This window comes from Saccopteryx leptura, chromosome 6 (assembly GCF_036850995.1).
Source record: "Saccopteryx leptura isolate mSacLep1 chromosome 6, mSacLep1_pri_phased_curated, whole genome shotgun sequence".
Classification (NCBI taxonomy): Eukaryota; Metazoa; Chordata; class Mammalia; order Chiroptera; family Emballonuridae; genus Saccopteryx; species Saccopteryx leptura.
The window spans coordinates 9713808-9735528 of record NC_089508.1 but is presented as its reverse complement, the minus strand read 5'-3'; the positions used below and the strand labels follow the sequence as shown (position 1 = coordinate 9735528).

The 21721-nt window shown below is 51.5% G+C and overlaps 1 protein-coding gene across 2 annotated transcripts in view; it reads right to left on the bottom strand.

The window, feature by feature from the left end:
• Window positions 1-21721, bottom strand: part of CLMN (calmin) — a 119177-nt gene that overhangs the window by 29212 nt on the left and 68244 nt on the right. For both annotated transcript variants that reach the window (XM_066344391.1, XM_066344392.1), the window contains exons 2-5: window positions 14702-14763; window positions 8233-8328; window positions 6326-6409; window positions 1145-1237 (exon numbers count right to left, since the gene is read on the bottom strand). In XM_066344391.1, the coding sequence (XP_066200488.1) occupies window positions 1145-1237; window positions 6326-6409; window positions 8233-8328; window positions 14702-14763 (335 nt within the window). The remainder of the gene's footprint in view (window positions 1-1144; window positions 1238-6325; window positions 6410-8232; window positions 8329-14701; window positions 14764-21721) is intronic.

The following is a 21721-nucleotide window of genomic DNA, read 5'->3' as shown; positions in this document are numbered from 1 at the left end:
GAGCTCTCTGATATGGGGCTGAGTTATCTGTGATCCCAGAAAGTCATGGCCGCAGGACTTTGTGTGTCCAGAACCCGGCACAGAGAACCTCAACAGACATCTGCCAAATGAATGGAGGAAGACCTCGGGTGAACTTAAGGCCCAAACTTTCTTACACATTTTCAGGATGCTTCCTGCATCTGTCAGGGAGTGTGAGACGACCCCCAGCGACTGAGGCCTGTCTAGAACACTGCAGCTGACCTCGGGCTCTGCCACACTCGTCCCTTCACACGCTCACATTGTTATAACCAGAGCCCCTTTTTCCCAGATGTGGAAACCGGCTCAGAGAGACAGCCTTTGGTTTCTGAAGTTCAAGGCTCACCTAGAACTAGATCTGTTGTCTCCAAACCTTGTTTTGTGCTCACCCCGTCCCTGAAACACAGCACTGAGCCAGAAACCCCAGCAAATGACCTCCACGCAGATCACTTTCACCCTTGGGAGGGCAATTACATAATGCGCCACAGTGTTCTATTTCGAAGAGCGGGGTCTGAGCAGAGGAAGCGTCAGCTCACTCCCTTCTACGCGGGGAGATGAACTCCAGCACGACTTTAAATGCTGCCTTCAAACCCCAGCCACAGTCCCTGTCCCTTCGCTACAAGACCCGTATTTCCAAACAGAGGCTGATGTCGCTGAGGCCGGAGAAAGACAGTCTCCCCGTCACACACGCCTCTTCCCAGAGCTGTCTTTCAGACAGCCTCTTTCGTTATCTCTGATGAGCACGGGTCGTTTTCGGCAAGTAACTCTACCAAGTTCAGTTTTTGGAAGTACTTCCCCAGTGATACTTTCTTGTGATACTTTAGAATAAAAACTATTTTTCAAAGTAAATATTTAATTCCTTAATTCCCAAGAGGATGGATATACTCTCCTGTAGAACAGAGCCCCCACCCCCACCCCCACCACGTTTAAAATCACAAGGACTCAAGTCTCTAAAATCACAGGATTCTGGTGTCCTCCCGTCGTTTTTCGGGAAACAGAAAAGTCAAAATTTGTCAGAAACCATCTCCCTGTCACTCTTGATCTGGCCTCGCTCCGCTCCGCTGGCCCTAAGCAGACAGACACAAGGAGACCGTTCCTTCCCTGTGTCACAGGAAGGAAATGATTTTACCTGGAAGAAGAGAATTATGTTCCATATCAGCCCGAGAACCAGAGAGGGGTTGCCATCTGCTATTTCCGCCGCGTCGATGCTAACCAGTTTTACCTGCAGAGAAGCAAGTTAGGAGCTTAACCGGAGCGGCCATGGATGTCGAGAACAGCTTATTTTCCGATGCCCTCATAGACCTGTTTCTCCTTCTCACCTGTGTTGTCCGGTGTTGCCCAAGGCCACCTCTCAGGGACCCCAGCGTGCAAAAGTGTACCTAACTGTGTGTGTAATAATCACCTACACAGGACTCCCCATGCACAGACAATACTCTAAGCTCCTTACAACTATTAACTCAGTTTGCCATCACAACAACCCCACCATGTTGGCACGTCTATCATCCCTGTATTTCAGGTGAGGAAATTCCAGCAAGGTCAAATGTAACGTGCCAGGAGTCATCCACTTAATAAGGTCTAAGTCATCTTTCCCAGGGACAGATGCTAAGTGCCCACGAGGTCTGTTTGCCTGCTCCACTACCACCCCCAAACCTACAGATTTAACATGCACAGATTGGAAAAGCATAGAGCGCTGACATCAGCAACCATGGACCACAATGGCAACAGTAATTATCCAGTGCTGGTTAGAAACAGCGTGGTGGTGGGATAAGGCGGACCTGAGAGTTTCTGCATCCTTACAAAATATCCTGCTGATTGGTTACATCGTGTCTATTCGAGAAATCCTTAAGACATTATCTACTTTTTAAACGAGGTTCTGACCACAGGATGATCCTCAGCAAATCCCCAAGGCAATGGTTCTCCGAGTGTGGTCCCTGGATGGGTCTCCTGGGAACACGGTAGACACGCAAATTCTGCCCCAGACCTACCGAATTAGCTGCCCTGGGAGTCTGCTGCCCACTCAGGTGTGAGTCAGGGCCACTCCCCTTAATCACTTCATTCTGAAAACAAAGCCCGAGGACCCAGATCAGGGACCTGCAAACTGCTACAAAGGGTCAGGGAGTCATAGTGAAGACTTTGCAGGTGGCCCCTGTCTCTCACATTTTCACAACCCCTTTTAAATGTAAAAATACCCATTCTTCAGCGGGAAGAGAGGAGAAAGAAAGTCAAGGTGAACTTTCCAAAACCAGCCTACAGAATTCGGCAGGGAGACCTGGGGAATCAAACAGGAGGCCTCACTCAAGTACTCCTTTCTCCCTTTCCCTCTCAGGAATGTCGACAGGGGCCTCTGATCCTACCAGTTGTCACGGCTTTCTGACAACACCAATTAGAAGGGGCTGAGCTTTCCTAACCTAGGGCGAGAGCAGCTCCCTCCCAGGTTCCCTGGCCAGCCGAGGGTGTTTGGCAGGCTGATGCTCAGAGTGTAATTCAGACAGCACGAGCTCATCACGGGCAGGCTGGATCCGGAAAGAAAGCCGTCAAAATGGTGCGTAACACGGCCAGTCAAATGCAGTCCCACATTCTGTTCACATTCACCATGGCCACACGTCTCATGTGATGAATCACCCGTGATACGCGGCCTGCTGATCTCACGAACTCCTGCTCCCTCCGTTCCTGTGGCTCACCGGCCACAGGCCAGCGCGGGACTCTGAGCTGAGCTTCGGGGGGCGCGTCCCAAGGGAGAAGAAGACAGAGCCGCCGTGCAGGGACGCAGCGGACAGGATGGCGCACCGTCCCAGGAGAGGCGAGGGACGGAGCACCTGGCCGAGGGAAGGCGGTGACTGCAGGCATCATCCAAGGCCCCAAGAAGCAGGTATTCCCAACTACACTGGGTGTCCAGCCACTGTTGGGGCCCCCGCAGTGAAGTCAATGTGACAGCCAGACATCAGGCAGCAGATTTGGGGACAAAGTCCTCGCCTTCTCATAACTCAGTTGTTTTTGCCACACTGGCAAGTGGACCAAGAAGAGGCTTACGGGAATATTCCTTCTCCCGCACTGGCTGCCGCATAGAGCGTGAGGCAGCAATAATGGTCATCATGGTGGAGCCCAACTTCTTGCCGAGTGGTTTTCACAGGGCAATTCACCTCATCCTCTTAATATGCCCATTTCATAGATGTGGAAGCTGAGGCTCAGAGGCTGGAACCAACCAGGAGAGTTGGTCGGTGGGGCCGCCAGTCTCTAACAATGGAGCCAAGGCTATGCTCTGTGACGCATAGTTGTGGGGGGAGAGAGAGAACAGCATTGGTCGGCCACACCTCGCACCATCTGAACCCTGGAGCAGATGGGACCTGCCCATTGCCCCTCCCAGGACCTGCTTGGCATTGATCATCTAGTTCTGGGCACTTCTCCGGCTCAGCAGAGCCACTGCGGCCCGTCCTCCCTAGAGCTGGGGCAGTACGACACAAAGGGGCTCGTAGGGCCCACAAGTGGTTTGTGGATCCCGGGAGTGGGACAGAGACTGCATCTGAAATGTCTGTTTCCTCCTGTCTCACTCACCTGTGCTCACCCCTCCCTGCCACCCTGGGGTCATTTCCCTGTCTTACCTGCCTGGCAAATAGGGCACAGAGCTGACAACGCGCACCCACATATAGAATATTTCCAGATTTTTAAATGAAAAAAATGAACGGAGAGGGGAGCTTTAACGTTCTCTTGTATCAGGGGCAGCTACTGCGGACGGTTTGGCAACATTTGAGGACAGGTAAGAGAAGGCCCGCCCACCCGTTACCACAAACACCACGCCCCTTCGGAACTCAGGTGTCTGCAGACACTGCTTGGAAGAGCCACACCTGGCACACCCCTCCAGGAGGAGGGGCTGGGGCTGTGGGGGGAGTAGCAAGAGCCTCAGCCGAACGCTGCCTGGATGGGCACATTCGACTGCCTCAGCGACTCTCTAAGCTCGGCTGTCTTTCCGTCACCTCCACTGCACAGACGTGGAAGCGGAGGCTCAGAGAATCTACATCGTTTTCCAGGGCTGGAAGCCACAGCAGCCATGCTCCAGAACCCGTGCCCTCCACTGCACCGTGAGCGCCACGGCTGATGGTGAACCCGACTCGGCAGAAACACCAGCGCTGTCATGATCATGCTTTTCCACAGGACAGCGTGCCTGAGATATTACTGACACGACACTCAATTCACCCATCTCCAGCGTACGGTTCGATGGTTTTTCGTGTTTTCCCAGATAGGTGTCAGTTTTAGAACATCTCCCTCCCATCAAAAAGGAACCCCTTTAGGGGCCCTGGCCGGTTGGCTCAGCGGTAGAGCGTCGGCCTGGCGTGCAGAAGTCCCGGGTTCGATTCCTGGCCAGGGCACACAGGAGAAGCGCCCATCTGCTTCTCCACCCCTCCCCCCTCCTTCCTCTCTGTCTCTCTCTTCCCCTCCTGCAGCCGAGGCTCCATTGGAGCAAAGATGGCCTGAGCGCTGGGGATGGCTCCTTGGCCTCTGCCCCAGGCGCTAGAGTGGCTCTGGTCGTGACAGAGCGACGCCCCGGAGGGGCAGAGCATCGCCCCCTGGTGGGCAGAGCGTCGCCCCTGGTGGGCGTGCCGGGTGGATCCCAGTGGGGCACATGCGGGAGTCTGTCTGTCTCTCCCGGTTTCCAGCTTCAGAAAAATACAAAAAAAAAAAAAAAAAAAAAAGAATCCCTTTATCCATCTCTCCCCTAATCCCATGTCTCCTTACCCCTAACTGACCACGAACCTATCTTCTGACTCTAGGGGTCTCCCTGTCCTGGACATGTCATAGGAATGGAATCGCAGAGTAAGTAGTCCTTCGTGTCTGACGTCTTTTAAAATGTTTTCCGTGTCTGCCCAGGCGGCAGCCTGTGTTGGTACTTTGTTCTTCTTCATGGCCGAACAATGTTCCACTCTGAATATGCTGCATTTTGTTTATCCATTCATCCGCTGATGGACATGGATGGACACTGATGGGAGGCCCAGCCCACCTCTCTCGGCAAAACCCAACAGTGCCTTCCTCACCCCCACTCCTCGGCAGCGGGGATGGCGGCAGGGGTCCAGGCTGGGCAGTCCAAGCCTTCGAATCGGAGTGTGTGACGCTGAGTTCATTCCCGGGGCGGTGGTGTCCTTCTCTTAGCAGTAGTGGGGGCAGGGCCGAGGTGGCCACGTCCACACAGGTCCTTGGGTTGGGGGGCGTGGGGAGCTATGCCGTGGGCCTGGTGCCTGGCACCCCTGGGTTCCACCCCCAACTACCCCGGTCACTGTGTGCGCCACTCAGCACCCCTTCAACAAACTCCTTTTCTGCTGACATCGGCCAGCCTCAGCTTCTGCGGCTTACCACCGAGAACTGCGCGTGAATCACACTTGACGACCGAGGGTCGAGCTGCGGTGTCTTTACCCAGATTCTAACAGCCGAAGTTTAACCGAAAAAGGAGGAGCTCTGGAGAGTTCACCCCCTCTGGGGCCATCTGGTCCCATTTTTGAAGGACACGATTCAGAATTCAAAACACAGGAAAAGCTATTAAAGTCTAGAAAGTTCTACCAGAGAGGGGAGACTTCTGTAAGTTTTCCTGGCTCACTTAGCCTCCCTGTTCCCACCTCTGCCTCTCCCACGTTCCGGGTTCTAAGAGACAGGTTCACCCTCGGACATGCTCACTGCACTCTTAGGTAAAGGAAGGAGAAAAGAATGTAAACCAAGTTCTACAGAGCTGAGACCCGGTCAGCTGTCCTGTGCTCCCCACGCCTGGGTGTCCCTGGGAGTTTCTGTCCCGATAGAGACGGAGGGCGGGCGGGGAGTCAGGGGCTGTGTCGCCAACCGACACGGGTTTGCCGGGTTCCCCTTAAGCATGGTCTAATTCAGGGGTCCCCAAACTACGGCCCGCGGAGGCCATTTATCCGGCTCCTGCCGCACTTCCAGAAGGGGCACCTCTTTCATTGGTGGTCAGTGAGGGCACATTGATCATCTCATTATCCAAAAGCAGGCCCATAGTTCCCATTGAAATACTGGTCAGTTTGTTGGTTTAAATTTACTTGTTCTTTATTTTAAATACTGTATTTGTTCCCGGGTTTTTTTACTTTAAAATATGTGCAGTGTGCATAGGGATTTGTTCATAGTTTTTTTTATAGTCCGGCCCTCCAATGGTCTGAGGGACAGTGAACTGGCCCCCTGTGTAAAAAGTTTGGGGACCCTTGGTCTAATGTGACCATCTTAGCGTTTGACCTTCACGCACCCCTCCTGTGACCAGCACTACAATTCCCGCCGCAGGGGAGGCCTGTGTCAACCAGGTGTGTTTCCAGTTACTTACGTTGCTGTCTTCCAGAAACTTCAGCGCTTTGGCTATGTTGTTGAGCCGGAAGATGCGGTGGGAGGAGAACTTGTACTCGTGGAGCTGTGACACAAAGCAGACGGGATGGCTGAGCCGGCGGGGGCCGCCGCGGCCTCCTTTCCCTCCCCCGTGCTCGCTCGCATCCACCCCGGGGGGAAGTCGGGCTCCGGCTGGAACCCACCCTTTATTTATGGCTCCTGGACTTCCCTCGGGTGGGCTGGTGCAAGGGGGACCCCGGGGTTAAACAAGGGCCAGATTTGTCAGGTTTTCCTCTGACCCAGCTCCTGGCTGTCGCTCGCCCGCCCTCCCCCGAGCCCCGCAGTGACACGCTCTCCTCCCGGCTGACGGTTTCTGTCCGAGCCGGGGGCCTCCACGCCGGGGCATCACCGCACAGCTGCTAAATCATCCTCCAGTCCCTCCCTGGGGTAGCAGATGTTCCTGCTTTCTGGCCAAGAGCTTTGTGCACAGCTATCCCAGGTCAGAGCGAGACAGGCTGAGGTTGGGGGGTGGGGGTGGCGGTGGGTGGGAGGGAGGGAGGGAGACAGACAGAAAGAAAGAGAGGAGAGGGAGGGAGACAGACAGAAAGAAAGAGAGGAGAGGGAGGGAAAGCAAGAGAAACAGAGAGAGAGTTGGACAGAGACAAGGAGAGACAGAGAGAGAGAGAGAGAGAAATAAAGAGAGAGTGAGAGACCGAGGCAGGGTGATAGAGAAAGACAGAGACACAGAGAGTGAGACAGAGACAGAGAAACAGAGAAGGGAAGAGAAAGAGGAGAGAGTCAGGGACAAGGGGTAGAGAGGGGAAGGGAGAGAGAGACAGAGAGAGAGAGAGAGAGAGAGAGAGAGGACGGAGGGAGTGCCCGCAGAAGCTGAAACTCCAGCCACGTCAGCTGGGCACACTAGGAGCACCATCAGAACCAGCATCCTAAAGGGAAGCCCACGATGCCCCTCTAGGGGGTGGTTTACATCACAAGGCATCCCAGTGGGTGTCTGTCACCCGAGTATGAACTGCCAGGCCAAGCTCACAGGTCATCGCAGCACCTCTGTGTCACCCTGTGAGTCACTCAGGGTGAATCAAACCCGGGACTCTGGAGTGGGGTTTTTCAACATCAACTCTACTGGCATGGTGGCCGGATCATCCCCCCGCCGCTAGGGGATGCCTGGCAATGTTCCCAGGATATGTCTGGTTGTCACACCTGGGGGTACGACCGACATCCAGGGGGTAGAGACCAAGGAGGCTGTCAAACACCCTGCGGTAGACAAATGGCCCGACCACCAGGAACTCTCACACCCGACATGTCCGGAGCACCGGGTTGAGAAGCTCCGCCCCGTGAAGGGGAGAGACAGGGCCACCCTGCGCACGGCTGACATACTCCCCGTGACGAGGTCTGGCTGGAGAGCAAAGTGGAGTAAACCTCAAGATCAGCGGGTTCAATTCAATTCTGGTCACACTTCCAAGAAGCTTCTAGAAGCCCGCTGTTCTGGTTTCAGCCTTGGGATGGGTGACAGATTCAAATAGAAGATGCCTGCTCCACCTTCTTCATTCTCTGCTGTCGTTTGGGTTCACGTGACGGCTGACCCGTTCAACTATAATGTTCTAGTTCCAATCTCTGGCCTGAACAGACTCAGAAAACACTGGGCATTTATTTATCTACTTACTAAGGTAGATTTGCTTAAAAAATTTTTTTTTTTAAAAAACATACTGCTTAGTTACACATGACTATGTCAGTCTCATCACAGAGGAAAGAACGCTGCCCGCCACAGTCTGTCACCACAGGGTGGATGTACAGCGGGTCTGTGCACACACACAGATCTGTATTAAAAAGCAACCTTCAGCACCGTTTTCCTCGGCGCTTTACCTCCTCCCGACCCTCCTGGGCCGTACGTACCAGATTTCGCCCAGACAGGACTTCTAACAGAGCCATTAGGACTTTGCCATCTTGTATGTCAACAAACAAATCTTTCACTTCCAGAGGTGGGTCGCACTGTGGACGAAGAGGAAGGAACAGCCCATTAGCGACCTGGGTAGCCCACAGAACTAGTTTACAGCGGCAGAGTTCGCTCAAGAGAAAACTTCCGGACACCCACGTCCGTCTACAGGCAGCGAGGCTTGTCCACGGAGGGTGTGAGCTTGCACCCCTGGAGGGAACGCCTGGGCAGCAGGTGCATTGGGGGGGGGGAACAGCGTCGGGGGTCCCTTCCAACAAATGACCCTTGGGGACTCTTCTAAAATGAGATCTCAGAATCACATTACATCCACGTTTCTGCCTAAGGGTAGAAAGAAAAGGCATGCCTTCCTTATAGCCCTCTACAGAATGAAATCATTCTAGAAACGGGGCTCATGTCAAATGACCTGGTGCAAGCCCTTCACTCGGAAGCTCCAAGAGGCTGGGTGACGTGCCCAGTGTTCGGACAAGCCAGCTCTTTGGTAAAGCCCTGTTCCTCGTCAGGACACACTGGCTGACCACCAGTGCAGTCCAGACCCACGCTGGGACGGCACGACATCGGGTCAGTGACCCCCTGGGCCTGGGCCCACGTGTCAGCGGGGCTCCCCCGTCTCCCATCCTGCTCAGTCAAAATACACGTGCCTCCCTGAGGTGCCAGCTGTCACGTCATCGATATGCAGTCTGAGTCTGGAGGGGGGCACCCTTGGGAGGAAGCCAGGATGAAGGCTGGCGTGCGTAACTTGGTTGGGAGGGAGCGGAGGACAGATAGCAGCACAGCTGGACGTGAAGTGGCTGAGTCGGGGGGGACCTTTCCTTCTACCCCCAAGTCTGGAGGCCTGCCAGGATCTCCTAGTTTGAGAGGCTGATTTACATGTGTAGTTCTGATGTGTGTTTATATGTTTAGATATACGAAGTAATAATACATGCTCATTATAACAAATCAAACTAATAAAAATGCTAAAAAGTTAATCGATGGAATGTGACTGCCTCATTCCTCCACAACATCCGGGCTTCTGAGATGAACCATTATCTCAAGATGCACCTTCCACCTGTTCCACCAAGAAGCAAGGGGGTTAGACACGCCCGAGTTCAAATCTGGGTTCTGCCCTCAACAGGACTTGGCCTTGAGCATTTTCCTTAACCTCCCTGGGCCTGATATCCTTGGCTACAAGGTCAGGTTTAGGAGTCTGACCCACTGCAGAGGACGGGAGCTAGAATGGAATGAGGTCATGTGGGGAAAGTGCCTGGCCCAGCACCTGCCTTCGCAGACTGACACCGGCAGTCAAACTAGTTTACTGTTACCTGCAGAGTCTCAGGGTGCCCTATTTAGGACAGCACTTCACCCGGGAGTATGTGTCTCACGGCTGTGAGATGTCCTTAGCTGGTGCCCGGCTGCAGGGAACGACCCTTGAAGCATCATCTCTCTGCCTCACTTGCTTCTCTTCCTGGGTTTCCTGGGTCAGTAAACGGCACCCTCTGAGCCATGCTCCCAGCCTCTTCCCTCTCCCTGGGGGAAAAGGCAACTTTCCACACAGGACCTGGGATGTGAAGGGAGAGGCCTGGGTGGGAAGAGCTGGAAGCCCCCCCCCCCAACCTTTCTTCTCTGAGCCTAGACCGGGGAGGTCTGCTGTCTAGGTGAGCCGACACTGTACCGTGTCCATGTGAGTTTGGCTGGATGTGGCCCAGAGTCCAGGGCTGGCTGGATCTTGTCGGTCAGATCTCCCAGCTCAGGAATCTGCAAACCTGGCTTCTTGGAACCCCCGGATTCAGCAGAACAGCTTTGGGGTGCCCTATCGTGACTGAGGGACATCAAGAAGGAAGTCGATCCATTTTACCTCCTTCAGCAGAGACGCTCAGCTTTTATGGACCTTTGCTGAGGGTCCCATGTAAGACTTTGCTGGAAAGAAGGTCTCTGTTGACCACTGCTTGATAACAAGGGCTTTAATGCAGGATGGTTTAGAGCAGGGGTCCCCAAACTACGGCCCGCGGGCCACATGCAGCCTGAGGCCATTTATCCGGACCCCGCCGCACTTCCGGAAGGGGCACCTCTTTCATTGGCGGTCAGTGAGAGGAGCACATTGACCATCTCATTAGCCAAAAGCAGGCCCATAGTTCCCATGGAAATACTGGTCAGTTTGTTGATTTAAATTTACTAGTTCTTTATTTTAAATATTGTATTTGTTCCCGTTTTTTTACTTTAAAATAAGATATGTGCAGTGTGCATAGTTTTGTTCATAGTTTTTTTTTATAGTCTGGCCCTTCAATGGTCTGAGGGACAGTGAACTGGCCCCCTGTGTAAAAAGTTTGGGGACCCCTGGTTTAGAGGGACTTCAACAGAGTACGGGCACGGTGTCCACAAACCTGTACCTTTAATAAGCCCCCAGCCCAGTACGGATTCTGGTTACCTTTCAGTATTGGGGCTTCCGCCACATGAGAATGGTTAGTCTGAGTACTCTCTGCTTCTGGGTGCAATGAAAGGGGGTGTCACAGAGGAGATGAGGGGACAGTACACATGGGGGGAGGCAGCTGTAACCAGCCAGAGACCCAGGGGTAAGGAAAGCCTTGGAAACTCGGTGAGCTGTGGTCCCGGCACCCTCTTCCTCCCGGAAGGCCTCCTGCCCCAGACAGCCTTGGAGGGCCTGTGCTTTCTTTGTTGTTTTTATTAAGGAAGGTGGCATTTCCTTAGGCCTTATACGAGCCCCCAACTCCCCGGTGAGTCAAAATACAGGGCAATTCCGCCCGCAGGTGCACAGAAAAGGGCTTTGCTTCAAGGGCACCAGCGACTTTGAACCGAAAGGCAGATTATTTTCTTTGCAGACTCCCGCAGCTCCTTGGGCACATTCCAGGCCAAGCACGAGGGCATCAGGTTACGGAGACTCTTACGGAAATATTATTCCTGCTAATGGGAGGCAGCGATCGCGAGAGACCCGAACAAAACACCCCCTGATAGATGGGCTCACAAAATTTCCAGTTAGCAGCCCCGACCGCGGCCGGGCCGTGTGTTCACCTAGAACCCGGAGAATCACTTCCATTGACGGTGTCTGGAGGAGCCGCGGGGGCGGGGGCGGCGCACGGGGCCTTGGCCGCGGTCCATCCTGCGAGAGGGCAGGAGGAGAAATTGAAACGGCTCCAGAGCAAACACTCCTGGGGCCCCAAACGTTCCGTGGGCTTCATGAGATCGGTATGGCCCGAATAAACAGCACCCCCAGGCCTTTCTTCATGATCTAACCCCTTCGGTAAATTAAGGAATTTTTCCAGAAGCCGGGGACTCGGTAAATATTTCTGACAGCCTTCAAATTGCAGTTAAGCCCAGTTCCCCCAGGAGTTCCTGGGTTTCCTTTACATGAAAGGTTGTTCTTGAACGTCTCGGGGTTGGAAACGTGGCTGTTAATTTTGCCCTGTTTATTAGGCATCGGTTTCAGGTGCTATCTGATTTATCTTTGGAGTGGGCGCTACCCACCTGCCCCGCGCAGAAGGAACCAGAGCGTGGCCAAGGGGGAAAGTCCTGATATGATAAATACTAGCAGAGGCTCATTTGGGGTGCTGAGTGAGCGCAGGGGTATTTGCTATATTACCCTCCGTACTTCCCTGTGTCTATTTTTTTTAATTAAAAAAGAAAGAGAATTAATGAATAACGCCACGGCCATACTCCGTCCACCAGGAGGAATTTCCAGCCGCCCTGACTCACATCAGGCGTTCAGTTAGGAGGAGTTCAGTGAACTCAAGTTTGGAAAATGGTGTCGTTCCCCCCCTCCCCCCAGAAATAACACTTCACTTTATATGAGCCCTGCCGAAAATGCACCCACAGTCAGAATAACTGGCAAATGATTTACAACGCTTTATCCACACTGGGTCCTCCTTCACCTAAAGCAGGGGTCCCCAAACTATGGCCCGCGGGCCACATGAGGCCCCCTGAGGCCATTTATCCGGCCCCCACCGCACTTCTGGAAGGGCACCTCTTTCATTGGTGGTCAGTGAGAGGAGCATAGTTCCCATTGAAATATTGGTCAGTTTGTTGATTTAAATTTACTTGTTCTTTATTTTAAATATTGTATTTGTTCCTGTTTTGTTTTTTTACTTTAAAATAAGATATGTGCAGTGTGCATAGGAATTTGTTCATAGTTTTTTTTATAGTCCAGCCCTCCAACGGTCTGAGGGACAGTGAACTGGCCCCCCCTGTGTAAAAAGTTTGGGGACCCCTGACCTAAAGGGTTCAGGAGCCTGCTGGGTCAAGTGTATCCCATTGTACAGGTGGGGGGACAGAGGAGTGGGTGACCAAGTGCCACTGGCGAAATGTCACAGGCCCCAAAAGTCAACTCTGCGGATGAGATTCTCAATCAAGAGCTCCACTTCCTGGCCCTGGCTGGTTGGCTCAGTGGTAGAGCGTCAGCCTGGCGTGCAGGAGTCCCGGGTTCGATTCCCGGCCAGGGCACCCAGGAGAAGCACCCATCTGCTTCTCCACCCCTCCCCCTCTCCTTCCTCTCCGTCTCTCTCTTCCCCTCCTGCAGCCAAGGCTCCACTGGAGCAAAGTTGGCCTGGACGCTGGGGATGGCTCTATGGCCTCTGCCTCAGGCACTAGAGAATGGCCCTGGTTGCAACAGAGCGACGCCCCAGATGGGCAGAGCATCGCTCCCTGGTGGGCATGCTGGGTGGATCCCGGTCTGGTGCATGCGAGAGTCTGTCTGACTGCCTCCCTGTTTCTAACTTCAGAAAAATACAAACAACAAAAAAAAGTCACATTTCTTTTTTCTGCTTTCTAATCATCTCAATGCTTCCCTCTAAGAACCTTCCTCTGGGTTAACTCCCAGGACAGTCAACAGGTACTCTTGTACCTTTGAAGAGGATAGGAGGGAAGGAAATACACCCGCCTGAACGAACCAACCGGGGGCACCTCAATCGCCCCAGGTTTAAAAAGAAATGAGACTACAGGGCTGGGTCTATTTGGAGAACCAGATAGTGGAATTTCAGAAGAAAGAAGTGAAGTGAGTGAAATGAATCCTGTGAAGTCAGCTTTCTTATACCCTAAGGAGAAAAATAATGTCTCTTTCCTCAGCCCCGGGCAACACAGAACATTCACAGTCAGGGGCTAACCCGGCGTGTAAGGAGGGCTGGGGTTTCTCACTGGAGCTGGGGGTCCACCTGCATCCCTGCCCTCTGCGGCCCATCCTTCCGGCTGCTTAGCAGGAGGAACTGGTTCGGCGGCTTTTCTTTATGGTGTGCGAGCCAGAGATGCTTGCAGACAAAATGCAATTTAAAACCGCCTGGCCAGAGAGTGTCAGACAGAAAGAAAAGGGGGGAGAGGGGCCACAAAGCTGAATCCGCAGAAGCCGCAGGAAGAGCTTCCTTCTAGGTGGTGGGACTGCAGGAAGTCATGAAGCCTTATTCAGAGTAGGAGGTGGTGGTGGGGGTTAGTTAGGGTTGTCGTGGGGATTAACGGAGATGTGTGATGTGCGAAGTAGGGTGCCTGGGTGCACCCAAAAGGGCAGGTAAGGTTACTGATCAATGGCAACATTATGTGATGAACAAGGGAATCTGGCTTTGTATTAGGTGTCAAGGGTTCCTGTATCAATCAATCCAAATTTCTACAAAAGGATCTTAATAAGAGGCCCCCACTCCAACCTTGCCTCCTGTCCATGGAAGTGCTTGAGTTGTGTGACAGTGAATGTCTTCTGACTTTTGCTCATCGTTTCTGTTCACAGGCAGACCTCTGCAGGTGTGGCGATACTCGTTCCTGGCGCTCGGTTGTTGCAGGAAGAGAGTGGGCATGCTGCAGAAGCTGCTGGAGCTTCGTGGGACCGCCCCGGGGACCACGAGGACTGCCCCGCTCCGGCAGTTTGGAAACAAGGGTCCAGAGAAACAACAGCTACTTCCGGAGGATGACGGCATTCCAGCGCGTCCAAAGGGCCCTCTACACCTCCTGCATGGAGCTCCTGTGGTGCTTACGGCTGGTGGAACAGCAGATGCCCCACATCAGCCGGCTACGGCTTCACTTTCCAAGAAGCCGGACCAACTTCAGCTTGTCCTCCCAGCAACCAGTGGGTTCAATCCCATTCAGTTCTCCATAGACCAATAAGCTGGTAAATAACTGAGTTCTTCTCTGGGGATCAATATTCACTGACTTGTACTAACTGCCACCGATAAAGCAGTCTTTACCATTAAAAAAAAAAAAAAAAGGATATAGACCTTTTCTTCCCCAACTGGACTGACAGTCCCAACGCCTTACTTACCTCCATGTTCCAGGCAAGGACCTGGGTACCAGGCAGGGAGAATACACTCGTTAAATGAATGAATGATAATGACGACGACAACAAGAGAAAACTGAGAGCCACTGGCCCCCTTGCCGGGATCCTGAGCTGTACGCTCAGTTATGGACGAACCCACCAGGTATCGGAAAGCCAGACGCCCCGCTTACCTTCTCCAGGTGCAGATTTATCCACCGAGTGAATGTCCTCTTCTGCACACTCTCCCTCTCCACTGCAAACAGAGAAACGCCGTTAGCTGGGCAAAAAGGAATACGTGCAAAATCCCACCCTCCTCTCCACAGGGGCGACTCCAGGCGGACTGCAGGCAGAGCCCCGGAGGGTCCCACCTACGAAGGCAAGGGGGTTGGCAAGAGGTTGGGCGGCACCTGGGATCCATTTTCCCCGGTCTCCTCACCCCCGAGCACCTTACACAGAGTCAACACCCACGAATACAGACACATAGAACAAAATGTTCTACACAACCGAAGAGGAGCATGTGGGCTTAAGAAGCGCTGGTGGTGGTGATCTAAACTGAAGCCCAAGCTGACGGTGCTGCCCGCCTGCCCGGAGTGCCGGGCGGAGGCGCTGAGACATGGCAGAGACGGGCGAGCGGAGGCCGGGGGGGGGGGGGGGGAACAGGGATGCGGGCTCTGGCACATGCCAGACCGTGGTGAAAGGAATGGACGGTCCTGGGTGGACTCTCAGCCCTGTCACCTCCCAGCTTTGTACCCTTGGGCCAGCTGCCCGTGCCCGTGTCTGATCTGCTCACTCCCAGGCTGCCCTACGCCACCTGCAGTCCTGCAAGTTGCTGGCACAATGGCCGCTCGTTTCTTTTGTTGTTACTGTTGCTATTATTTCTAGAGCCAGGGAGCCCGTGACCTCCCCCAGGAAGGGAGAGTTCTGTAGGAGTCGGGCGACGGAGCCTCAGTGAGCCGGAAGACAAAAACCAGACCCAGTTCCCTCCTCCCAGGGGCCAGCGTTTCCAAACAGGCTTCTTAGGAAAGATCTTTCCTGTCCAAGGGTTACTGCCCTCTGGCCAGCACTAATTGTGTCCTGGACACTTTGTTTCCATTACTCTTTAAGCCTGATGACTCTGCCTGCAGAGCAGAAACTTATTAAACTTATTTTATCCATGAACAAAACAGGGCTCAGAGAGGTGCCACGACTCCACCCAGGCACCTGCTGGAGAAGCAGAGCAGGGCATCACCCCAGGTCTGTCTGCACCCCCATCAGTGTGACATTCGAATAAAAACTATAAAATACATTAATAGGCTTGGTAAAATAACTTAAAAAGAACTGGTCCAGTAAGTACAGCACATTCCCGGAATAGATGAGACCAGACTCCCAGGATGAATAAGACAGATGAGTCCTAGAGATAGGGAAGTCGCTAGACTCCCAGGATGACTAGGAGCTGATAAGTCCTTGAGATAAGGAAGTCGTAAAAACTCCTAAGATAGTTAATGTGACCACATCCTAAGGGATAGATAGGGACATTTCCAGCTGGGGGCTTTCAACTGTATGACTGGTTACTAAGGCACATGACTAAAATTTGATTTGGAGGAGCCAATTGCTAAATGCCAAATTCGCTTCTGTATGAACTGCTTGCTTGCTACGCTATAAAAACCCCTAGATTGTAGGCGCTCGGTGTGGCTCTTGTGACTACCACTTGAGGGTCCACCCCTGCGCAGGTTAATTTTGCTTTGTTTTGTTCTCTTTTTCTCTTGGCCATAAAACTTTGTCTGAAACTCTCCAAACGTCTCCAGTGTCTGTTTTACCCGGCGAGTGTAACATTTTATGGGGGCTCGCCCGGGATTGCCCATTACGGGAATCTTGACTGGGGACAGGCGGAACAGCTGTTTGAGCTGGTGAGTATTTTGTTGTAGAATTTCTTGTTTTTGTAATCTGGCTCCGGAGCACTTACAGTCTGTGGTGGCAGACAGGACGCTGTCAGTGACCCGCCCAGACACTCGGGCCAAAGGGCAGGACGCTGCCGGCCGAGGTTTCTGTTTCTGTCTGAAATCGATCGATCGTTTCAAAGTAGTGAGCTCACTCGCGCCGCGCCGCGCTGCTGTCTGGTTGTTTGTTTAGCCTGAATGATTGTGTGGGAAATTTTGTGTATTGCCCTCCTGGGATTTGCTGCACTGTTGTGTTTGGTATTAATTTGTTTGCCAGTACAGTGTGATCAACGCTCGTCTATCTGGATCACCCTGCTTATAGGGTGGGGAATCCTGTGTGTTGTCTTTGTAGGACTAGAAGCATACCTGGCTGAGAAGAACAAGTACCGCGAGATGGGACAGCAAGAATCTACTCTTAAATCCCCCCTTGATTGCATTTTAAGTAACTTCTCTGATTTTCAGAAGAGAGCTCAGGGTTATGGGGGACCTCCACCCGATCGAGAAACTCTCCGGACCTTAAGCCAAGTGGAGTGGCCATCTCTTAAGGTTGGATGGCCATCTGAGGGAACCTTTGATCTGCCCATAGTTTTTGCAGTAAGGGCCATTATATATCAGGTGCCTCACTCAGATCAATATGTGTATATAGATGTTTGGATAGATGTAGCTACAGACAAACCTGGGTACATTAAGAGGTGCATAAAAGCAAATCAAAAGGTTAAGAGAGCTATTTGTGTGAGCGCTGCGGACATTAAGCCTCGCCCTCCCTCCGCTCCACCTGCACCTGAAAGAAGCCTCCCAAATCGTATCCGGTCCTTTCTGATGTTACTGAGGATATAGTAGACCCTGTAAATTATCCTCCTCCTTATCAGAAGCCCAGGGAGCCAGATTCAACTGTGCCCGAGAATGTCCAGAGTCCTCCCCACACCGGGGGGGGGGACCCCTTATGCTCAACCTTCCTTTGCTGAAGGTGCCCCAATGTTACCTCTTAGGGAGGTGTTGCCCCCACTAGATGAAGGACCACATGCACTGTCCCAAATGATTTATATTCCTTTTTCTACTAGTGACATTTATAATTGGAAACATCAGACCCCGTCATTTTCAGAGAAACCTCAGGGGTTAATTTCTTTGCTTGAGACTGTTTTCAGGACCCATCAACCAACTTGGGATGATTGCCAGCAGCTTTTGCACACTTTGTTCACAACGGAAGAAAGAACCCGCATCAGCCAAGAAGCTGAAAAAGTATTTAGGGAAGAGGGGGGGCACTGAAAGGGAACTAGAGAGGACGCTCCCCAGGAGCCCCCCCAGTTGGGATCCAAACAATGTCAGGGATAGGGAATCGCTTACCCAATATCACCAGGCTCTATTAAGGGGAATAAGGGCAGCTGCTAAGAAACCAACCAACTTTAGTAAGGTAGGTGAGGTAACTCAGGGGAAGGATGAGTCCCCTGCTGCATATTTAGAGCGGCTAATGGAGGCCTACCGGGTTTATACCCCTATTGACCCTGAGGCAGAGGAAAATCGCAAGCTAATAAACATAACCTTCGTCACTCAGGCAGCCCCAGACATTAGAAAGAAGCTCCAGAAAATAGAAGGATTTGAGGGAAAGAATAGGAGTGAATTATTAGAAATAGCACAGAGAGTCTTTGTCAATCGTGATGACCCTGAGTTAGGGAGAACAGCTGTAAAACTACTCTTGGCACAGCAATCAAAAGGACCAAAAGGGAAACAGCAGCCCTTTAAGGGAAAGAAGGGAACTTTCCCGCAGAAGCAACTAGATAAAGACCAGTGTGCTTATTGCAAAGAGAAAGGTCATTAGAAGAAGGATTGCCCTAAGCTACAGGCCGTAAATCAGGAACAAGGCTCCATTTCTGTTGGCCCCCAGGAGCCTATGGTCACACTGTCAATTGAAGGGAAACCAACTACCTTCCTAGTTGACACGGGGGCCACTTATTCTGTCCTAAAGAGACCACTTGGGACATTACAAAAGGAATCCACAAAGGTAATAGGGGTCACTGGCAAAGCTGTCTCATATCCTCGAGCCACTGCATGGATTACAGACCTGGCGCGAGGGACTATTACTCATTCATTCCTGATTATTCCAGACTGCCCTTACCCACTGTTGGGACGAGATTTGTTGCAAAAATTTCAAGCAACAATAACCTTCAACCAGGAGAAGAATGCAGAAGGCAAGGTATTAGTGACTGTACCAATATCAGAAGAATATCTGATTGTCTCCCTCCCGGAAGGTAAGAGCGGGTTTACGGGAATCCCCGAGGAAATAAAGCAGCAGGTTCCTGGAGTTTGGGCAGAGAATAATCCTCCGGGATTGGCAGTACATCAGCCGCCTGTAGTAGTGCTGTTGCAGAGTGATGCCAGCCCAGTACGCATCAGACAGTATCCTGTACCTGCTCGGGCTAAACAGGGTATAGCACAGCACTTGAGGCGCTTATTAGAAGCCGGGATTCTCCGGGAATGCCAATCTGCCTGGAACACTCCTCTACTGCCAGTACAAAAGCCTGGAACACAGGACTATCGCCCAGTGCAGGACCTGCGTAAAGTGAATGCTCGGGTAGAGACCATAAATCCTACTGTGCCAAACCCCTATACCCTATTAAGTTCATTGCCACCGACTCATGTTTTCTATTCAGTATTGGATTTGAAAGATGCCTTCTTTTGCATTCCATTAGCAAAGCAAAGTCAGGAAATGTTTGCCTTTGAGTGGAATGATCCTGAGAATGGACTTTCAGGCCAATACACTTGGACCAGGCTCCCTCAGGGTTTTAAGAATTCCCCAACCATATTTAATGAGGCTTTGTGCAAAGACTTACAGGAGTTTCGAGCCGGCCACTCTTCAATTGTGCTGCTGCAGTATGTGGACGATCTCCTTATCGCAGCCCCAAACCAAGAGAGTTGCCAAGAAGCTACGTTAGAACTACTCCAAGAATTGCAACGGATGGGCTATCGAGTATCTGCTAAGAAGGCCCAAATTGTCACCCAAACCGTGAGTTACTTGGGGTATGACTTGAGGGGAGGACAACGTAGTTTGTCTAGCCAAAGAATTCAGACTATATTACAGATTCCTGAGCCTGTAAGTAAAAGACAAGTACGAGAATTTTTAGGTGCCATGGGATATTGCAGACTTTGGATACTGGGATTTGCAGAGCTGGCCAAACCTTTGCATGAGTTAACACGGGGAAAAGAGGAACAATTTGTATGGACAGAGGAGGCACGAGAGTCTTTTCAAAAACTTAAGGAGGCCCTAGTTGCAGCCCCGGCATTAACCCTGCCAGACTTGTCTAAGTCTTTTCAACTATTTGTGACTGAGAAGAAGGGCATTGCTCTAGGGGTCCTCTGTCAAGAACTAGGACCTTGGAAAAGACCAATAGCCTATCTGTCCAGAAGACTAGATCCTGTGTCATCAGGATGGCCCAATTGTTTGAGAGCACTTGCTGCTACCTCCATCCTTCTTAAGGAGGCCAGTAAACTGACTCTGGGTCAAGACATTCAGGTCATTGGAGAGCACTATTTAGAACAAGTGCTGCGGGCTCCACCGGATAGGTGGATCTCGAATGCCCGACTAACACAGTATCAGGCACAGTTGCTGAACCCCCCCGCAATACAATTTTTGAAAACAACGGCCTTGAATCCTGCTACATTGCTCCCGTTGCCAGACTCATCGGTGATCCATGACTGTAGACAAATATTAGATACCATTACAGGAGCCAGACCAGATCTACGGGATCAGGCCTATGAGAAGGCAGATTTAACTCTGTTTACAGATGGAAGTAGCTATGTTCGGGATGGGCAAAGGTATGCTGGAACTGCGGTGACCACATAAGATACTGTGTTATGGAAAAAGGCACTGCCTAAAGGCACATCTGCACAACGGGCTGAGCTTATTGGACTCACACAGGCCCTTAGAATTGCTGAAGGGAAAAGTGCCAACATCTATACAGACAGTAGATATGCCTTTGCCACTGCCCATGTACATGGCGCCATCTACCGGGAGCGTGGGTTGTTGACAACTGCAGGAAAAGAAATTAAAAATAAGGATGAAATTTTAGCTCTATTAGAAGCCATTTGGTTGCCTAAAAAGGTGGCAATAATACATTGCAAAGGACATCAAAAGGGGGATTCCCCTATAGTAAAAGGAAACCACTTTGCTGATCGAGCGGCACGGAATGCAGCAGAAGAGGAGGAACACACTAACCAACTGCTACTCATCCCACCCCCTACTTTACAAATAGAACCGAGGTATGAGCCAAAAGAAGAAGAGAAAGGTAAGCAACTAAGGGGTAAGAAAAGTAAACAGGGATGGATAGAATTACCAGACAGCAGAATATACCTACCACAAGGAGTGTTAAGACAAATAATTCAAGAAATACATAGCAGCTCCCACTTAGGACAACAAAAACTAGAACATCTAGTAAGAAAATATTATGAGGGAGCGGAAATCAGAGATATCATACACTCTGTTGTGTCTAGGTGTCAGGCCTGCGCCAAAGTAAATGCTGTCAATAAGAAATTACCTCCTCTCATCAGGCACCGAGGAAAAGCTCCTGGAGAACTGTGGGAAGTAGACTTTACCGAAATGACTCCAGGGAAATTAGGCTACAAATATTTGCTTGTTCTAATAGACACCTTTACTGGATGGACTGAGGCTTTTCCTACAAAAGGAGAAACTGCTTCAACAGTTTGTAAAATACTTTTAAGAGAAATCATTCCACGATATGGCATTCCCATTGCTGTAGGGTCAGATAATGGACCTGCTTTTGTGTCCAAAATATCACAGGAATTGGCAAAAAGATTAGGGATCAATTGGAAATTACACTGCATTTATTGGCCTCAAAGTTCAGGGCAAGTCGAGAGGATGAATAAGGACCCTTAAAGAGACTATAATTAAGTTAAGAGAGGAGACTGGCGAAAATTGGGTAGAGCTACTCCCTTTTGCATTATATAGGGTTCGAAATACACCTTATACAGGAAAATAGACTCCTTATGAGTTAATGTATGGGCAACCAACTCCTTTGGTTCCACAAATAACAAGGGAAGAAATTAAGGGTTCTAATCAAAGTTTTCTAAAGTCCTTACAGGCATTACAACTAATACGTGCAGAAGTACAGGCGCTTAGAGACCAGCAGAAGGACCAACTCAAAGGACTTCCACTGCCAACTCCACCGGAGCCAGGACAATGGTATCCCAAATAAGACTGTCCAAGAGGCACTTCTAGCAGTACATCACCCAAGGACTGACTCCCACGTAGACGGGTCCACACACCATGATCCTGAGCACCCC